Genomic DNA, 7,245 nt, shown 5'->3' on the forward strand with positions numbered 1-7,245 from the left:
TATATGGTTTTTACATGTAGTACCATTTATAAAGTGCCCTGTATATGTACGATTTGGTTTTGGAAGTGTTTCTCGTGCAACGCATCACACCGAAACGCAACGAATGCGGAAATAACTACGCCATCACAGGGCAAAAAAGGAAAGGGAATGTGACCTGATGAAGACTTCAAATTATTTGCAAAATATTGTGTAAAAATGCCAGCAGGACAAGGGTTAAGATTGTTTGGGCGATATAATCTTTGAAACCACATATACATCGTATTTAATGTTTCATTTTCATCCCTTTCCATAGGACAAGTGGCGCGAGCAGTTGACAAATGTTCCAAGAACTTCAACGAGCTTTAAAAGGCGTACCCCTTTCAGTCCTTGCCTTTTTCAACGCATTGTACGAAAAAGTCTTTCACATAATAATCCCGAAAAAGTCCCCCATCATTAACACTTAAAGTAATCAACTGAAAGTGGCACAGATGTCATTTCTAAGACAGTAAAAGCCAATGCAATATAAAATACTCCAGAAAGATCTGAAATGGCCATATTTGGAAACTTGGTTTTAAATGTTGTTTTCTTAGTATATCTAACAGTTCCAAGAGGGATTCTCCCTTCCCGGATTCACACCAACATCCGATGCCAAAGGTTTCGACCAGATGTATGCAAAAATACGACCTGTCCAGACATCCGTATGAGTAGTATTAATAACCTAGCGAACAGCAAGGGCGGTGAATGTGTCGCCTGCAACATGTCAGATTTTGGGAATTTCGAGTCACTTGGGTGTAACATTCCAGCCTCTGCCGTATCTCTTAAACTGACTGAAGTAACATGCACTAATTTTTCTCATTCTTTGGACCCCGTTGATAAGCTAGGAAACATTCGCTTTTTAGACATACGTGGGGCGAATCTGAAGAGACTGGCAACATCAGGTCTGGTGAGGTTTACAAACTTACAGTGGCTGAGAATTCGCCAGACATCACTGAGAGATTTAGTTCGTGGTGGATTCAATGGTCTGGGAAATGTGTTAGTGTTAAATGCGTCATGCAATCAGATGTCATCAATTCACCGTGGAGCTTTTCAGGGACTGGTTCGTAACAATATGCTTGACCTTTCACACAATGAACTGGTTAAGTTAGAGGAGCACTATTTCGAACCATTAGAAATGTTGACGATGCTGGACCTGTCTTACAACAAAATAGAAATGATCAAAAAGGGTACTTTTCAAAATAGGTTTTTCGGCAAACTTTCTCTGAGAGGTAACAAATTGAAGAGGGTGGAAAGTTATTGGTTTTTCGGCATAAGAAGTATGTCCACACAAATATTTCTAGATGAAAATTTGATTACCTCTATAGCGCCAGACGCCTTTCGCAGTCTTAAAGGCTTATCCCTTTTGAGCATAAAAGGCAACCCATTGACGATTTTGAGGCAGTCTTGGCTACGGGGGATAGAGCGACCACCATGGCTGTTTTGGAAAGGAACAAAACTTCGTTGTACCTGTGCAAATCGTTGGTTCGCAACCCGTGGCAGGACTTACTTTGATCTAATGCCTTCTATTTTACCCTGCCGCTACCCACTGGAGATGGAAGGCGAAGACATCTTCTCTATTCCCACAAATGACTTGCCATGCCCCTCGCCAGTGGTGAAGATTACGCAGGACATTGGTAATCATGATTTACAGTTTCGGTGCCAGGCGACTTGGGAGGAAGAAAGCAGTATCTTCTGGGTCCTACCAGATAACACTACTATTCTGTTGCCGGGTTTAGGCGAGGATGAGAGAAACGCCAGCCTGACTTCTCAGCACTTCAACATTTCATTCCAACACGACATAAGTGCTTGTGGATGGACATGGGAGACGCCGTCCCGTGTAACTACAAATTGCTCAAACAATCAGACAGCTCCAAACTATGGTGTCAGGACGGTGTCTATATTAGTGGTAGATGGAGAACTAGTCAAACAGTGGCACGGGAGAGCTATCCGATGCGGTGTTAAGTCTTTCACTAGCACTATCGAAACTGGAATGCTTGTCCCAGACAATTACAGTGGACCGCATGTGGTACACAGACTGGCCACCTCTGAGAGAAGTAGCACCAGCACGCCCACTCAGTCAACAGTCGTCAACACTAAAGCCTACACATATCCCTTCATAGTATTTCTTCCTACAAGAGTTCAGACATATCTGAACCTGAACTGGTACGTTTTTGTTCCCTTGTGTACAATACCCATTCTTGTCCTTTTCGCAGTCTGCATTGCTCTACGGAATAAACAGAATGTCTATAGGGAGGAACACGCGATGACCGAACTGCAAAGTAACAACCAACCGGGTAATGCCCCCGAAAATCAGGCTGACGGAGCTACTGTCGATAGCACTGCAATTGACCCATATTACTCAACGATAAAGGATGAAGACCTTGACGAAACTGTTAGCCCGTATGGTATGGCCAAGGCAGGTGCCCAGTACGGCCGTGGGAAGAAAAGGTCGCGTAGTGTCAGAGAGAACGCTATCACCGGTCCGACATCCAGGTCAGAACAGTGCAAATGTTACAATCAGAGAGATGGGGAAGATACTACCCCCGACAACGGGGATGCTCAAAAGAGGGAGGCTTCATAGAACTCTTGGTTGGGTAGTGCCTACTAGAATGGGTCAAAGGTAGTTGGAAGTTGGTACCGCCTCCCGTATCCCAAAGAGAAGGTCACATGATTTATTGATTGATTGATTGATTTATTTATTACAATTCACCACATCCACATGCGGAAGGCATGGTGGAACAGGGGGACCAAAGTGTACCTTTTGAAGCCCACCATGCCGACAAGACACTGTGCATAAAAAATACAAAACAATGATATTGTATAATTATAGCCTCTACCAGGCACCGCGGATCGCTGGAAAAATAGTAGAAATTGGCCGAAATAAAGGGATATTATACCAGGGAAGGTCCAAGGCCATAGAAGATACAATTTGCCCAAATTGGAGTTTCTATGGCCCTGAATCTTCTCTGGTATACTATCCCTTTATTTCGGCCAATTACTACTATTTTTCCAGCGATCCGCGGTGCCTGGTAGAGGCTAGAATAATTATACATGACAGTTTAAGCAATAATAGCTACACGTAACGGGGCCTCGTAGAGCGGCAGGTGGTACAGATACACGACAGCATGGCTTGGGAGAACGTTGTAACAAGTATGAGACCAAGCACTGTATCTGTTGTATTCAGAGAATTAAAGAAGACACTGTCCCAGATGACGAATTGTACAACAAAAATTATGTAGACACAATGACGCAGAAGCTTTGCTCCGAAAAAAACTAGCACATTTTGAACTTTTTTTTCAGCATTGCGGAATATGATATGGTTTAAAGGATCAATAGAGAATAGCGACAGAAGAAGGATGTGACAGACAACATCAACTGTAGAAATGCTTGTTTGCTTACGTATATATCGTATTGCGTATATTTGCCCATGTTTGCTTTAGCATACTACCTTCTTCAAGAAAGGGAATAGGTGCGAGGTTCGGAAGCTACAAGCAAGAACACTCTTACCTGGCATATATGTTGTTAAGTACATTATACCAAATGTAGCATGTACATCGATTGTTTAAATACCTAATATATTGTGAGCACTGATACGTCCGTTGACATTATTAGCAGTCCACGTTCTTGAATGTTTTGATTGTTTAAACTTGCTTGTATACAAAGACATACACCTATATACAAGGCACATACGTCACAGTAGTATTGTATATTAAGTTGTTATATTTGTACTCTTAGCTTTTGAATGTAACAATCTACTATCGTTGTTTGTTTCATATTGGTTAGCAATAAACTTATTCCCGACTTCCCAACTTATTACCTTTCTTAATTGTGTATCAGTGGCTCTTGATTAATGAGTAGGCTTCTGTTTTTAGTATAAATTAGAGCACTTGTGTATCGGTGGCTCTTAAGGAGTCTTGGGATATGAAAACGTTTAACCTTATTCAGACCGGGGGGGGGGGCTTTTGTGGCCCGCGCCAAATTTCATCTCAGATAGCGCCTGAACGGCTTGCGCTAGAAACGTCAAATTTGGTGACTTTTCCTAAAAAATATCTGGGAACAATTTCATATTAATTAGATGAGTTCTTGATTTTTTGCGTTGCCATGGCAACGGGGTTCTGACAGGCAGTTTGTGGAAAAATCAGTAATTTTGGTTCAAACATAAAAATTGTCTAGGTTTTATGTTTCATTAAACTTCCTTTTTAACATTTATAACATCTTATATAATTACGTATAATTTCTATCATTAAATATATTTATAATTTATGCCAATTTTATGACGTCATTGGTCAAAATCAAAGATGGCGGACCATATGATTAGCTGTTGTGTTACCATGTTTTTTTTACTAATTTTTTGTCTTAATCCCGTGTTTTTTTTTAATAAAAACGTTCAAATGAGCATCTTTAGTCTATTTGCGTTGCGTTTTGAGGCAAAATCGTGAAAAAATGCAATTTTTAGAATTAAAGATTTTCAATCCAAGATGGCCGACAGCTTAATCATGCATGATTTCATTTTATGACGTCATTTGGACGTCAGCGTTGTTGCCAAGGGCAACATAAGTATTAGCAGACATTAACATTCCGTCATAGACACTTTTTGTTAAAGTTTGGTTGTATTCCATTACGTTTTACGGAAAAAACTATTTTTGACGGATTTACCCCCAAAAATCATATAAATGACGTCATAATGACGTCATATGACGTCATAATTACACAATTTTTTTAGTATGCATTCATTTAATTTAATTATTTAATTTAATCACAGATAACTAGGAAAAATAGTCACTGAATCGTTATAAAAATCAGTCACTACCAGCTGCCCTTCCTGTCCCACGGCCACGCCTTCTGGCTCAAGCCCAGTCTCAAAGGTCCGGATATACTCGCCGTGACGTGTGAACATCTGTACCCTCTTGTTCTCACGGTCCGCCACGATGATGTGACCCAAGCGGTCCGTACAGATGCCGCGGGGAAACCGTAGTTGACCTTCACCACTTCCCTGACCTCCAAACTTCAGCACGAACTTCCCGGACTCGTCATACATGTAGACATAATTAGTGTTCCAGTCCGACACAAGAATGTTCCCTTCCCCGTCCACAGTGATGTACCGGGGGCGGCTCATCTCACCCCCAGGATGTCCGAACCTCCGCACCAGAGAGCCGTCCGGACGGAACACCTCAACTTCACCACGTTCTGCATCAGTCACCAGGATGTGGTTATTGCGCATGTCCACCGCAATCCCACGGTATTCACTGCTTTTCTGAAGATGAAACTGTGTCATGGCGGTTCCGTCCGTGCTGTACTGTACAACATGATCGGCTGATTCACCACTCCCCACTACCCACAGTGTGCCGTTACCGTCCATAGAAACGTCATATGGCCGCATGTCCTTGTCTTCTGTACTCGGTACGACTGTTGGAAAGTTGCGGAGGTAAACCCCTTCTGTGGTGTGGACTTGGACTCGCCTGTTGCCTGTATCAGCCACAAATATCTCGTTACCAGACGACACAACAATGCTGCACGGGCCCAAAAATTTCCCAGGTTCTGATCCCATCCCACCGTAAGTGATCTTACCCTGTCTGAAGACTCCAGTAGTACGAGGTGCCGCTGCCTCTGTCACTGCGGACGTGGGTCGCTTTTGCTCTGCTTGTACGTTAACTGGAGCTGCCATTCTAAAACAAAGTGACCTTAGCTTATGAATATGTATAGCAGCAGCAGTAGTAGTAGTAGTAGTAGTAGTAGTAGTAGTAGTAGCAGCAGCAGCAGCAGCAGCAGCAGCAGTAGTAGTAGTAGTAGTAGTGGTGGTGGTAGCGGCAGCAGCAGCAGCAGTAGTAGTAGCAGCAGCAGCAGCAGCAGTAGTAGTAGTAGTAGTAGTAGCAGCAGCAGCAGCAGTAGTAGTAGTAGTAGTAGTAGTAGCAGCAGCAGCAGCAGCGGCAGTAGTAGCAGTAGTAGCAGCAGTAGCAGCAGCAGCAGCAGCAGCAGTAGTAGTAGCAGCAGCAGCAGCAGCTGCAGTAGTAGTAGTAGCAGTAGCAGTAGTAGTAGTATCAGTAGTAGTAGTAGCAGCAGCAGCAGTAGTAGCAGTAGCAGCAGCAGCAGCAGCAGCAGCAGTAGTAGTAGCAGCAGCAGCAGCAGCTGCAGTAGTAGTAGTAGCAGTAGCAGTAGTAGTAGTAGTAGTAGTAGTAGTAGTAGCAGCAGCAGCAGCAGTAGTAGCAGTAGCAGCAGCAGCAGCAGCAGCAGCAGTAGTAGTAGTAGTAGTAGTAGTGGTAGCCTTGACAGGCTCCAAGAGCCTCATAGAGTTATGGTAATTGACAGTTATTCCATGGTACTTTTACCAATAGCAAATTGAATCCGTAACTCACCTCCCCTTTAAATCACAAAGAAGAAAATTAAAGAAATGCTCTGAACGTCACCCCTCCTTTAATGCGAAGTGTTCTTCGCTTTATGGCCCTGGGATCGGGAGTAGAATGGGCGTTCAAAAACTACATTTTGTAGTTTGACACTGTTGACCTAAAATGGCGGCCTTGTTGTGGTGCCACGTTTATAAAATACCTCACCTTCAGTGGCTGTACAAGTGAAGACCTGTAGAGGTACTGAAGGCCATTTAAGGGCTTACCTGCTTGAAGCTATTTGGAGACAGTGACGAAAAGTTAAACTGAATCAAGCAACAATCACCTTGCTGATCCACAAACGACTTCTTAAAGTTTTAGATGATCTGACTAATGAAGGTAACACTGTATATATGGCGACTGGAAGAACAGCAGTTTGTAATCTGTTGGCGGCCCTGTCGACATTTGCCATGACGTAGTGGTTTTTCTTGTTTCAAACGCCCCAGGTCGTCTGCTCGTGACGTCACATCCGCCTTGCTGACTGTTTGTACATGTATGATAGCAGAGTCATTCAACTATAACTAAATATGCATGTTTTGTGTCAATGGCAAGAGGCTGACATTACTGTATCAAGAAGTTCACCAGAAATGACTGAGAACTTTCAGTAGGATAATGAAAGAAAAACAACCCATATCATTGTATAAGAATATCACAATGCAAGTCACATGGGTACCATACCAGAACATTAGACTCACAGACCATCCGCCTTCCTAAACACTTACCTGGCATATATGTTTTTAATTATTTTATATACCAAATGTAGCATTTACATCGATTATTTAACCCTACCTAGACCGGGCTTTTTTTGACATGGGGGGGACCGGGGGGGGGGCGTCTTTGTACCCCCCCT

The 7,245-nt window shown here is 43.0% G+C and overlaps 2 protein-coding genes across 2 annotated transcripts; one reads left to right on the forward strand and one right to left on the reverse strand.

Annotated features, from left to right (window-relative positions):
• The first annotated feature begins 1,531 nt into the window (after nt 1-1,531).
• LOC109464985 lies at nt 1,532-2,596 on the forward strand. The gene has a single exon (XM_019762102.1). It carries the CDS (start codon nt 1,532-1,534, stop codon nt 2,594-2,596), a length of 1,065 nt encoding a protein of 354 aa, XP_019617661.1.
• A 2,175-nt stretch (nt 2,597-4,771) lies between these two features.
• On the reverse strand, nt 4,772-6,726 carry LOC109464986 (E3 ubiquitin-protein ligase TRIM71-like). The gene is made up of 2 exons (XM_019762103.1): nt 6,623-6,726; nt 4,772-5,681 (listed from the first exon to the last, which is right to left on the reverse strand). The coding sequence occupies exon 2, from the start codon at nt 5,678-5,680 to the stop codon at nt 4,772-4,774; it is 909 nt and encodes a 302-aa protein (XP_019617662.1). The 5' UTR covers nt 5,681; nt 6,623-6,726.
• Between the last annotated feature and the right edge of the window lie 519 nt (nt 6,727-7,245).

The sequence above is a fragment of the Branchiostoma belcheri genome, unplaced genomic scaffold (genome assembly GCF_001625305.1).
Source record: "Branchiostoma belcheri isolate BF01 breed outbred unplaced genomic scaffold, Haploidv18h27 scaffold145, whole genome shotgun sequence".
Lineage (NCBI taxonomy): Eukaryota > Metazoa > Chordata > Leptocardii > Amphioxiformes > Branchiostomatidae > Branchiostoma > Branchiostoma belcheri.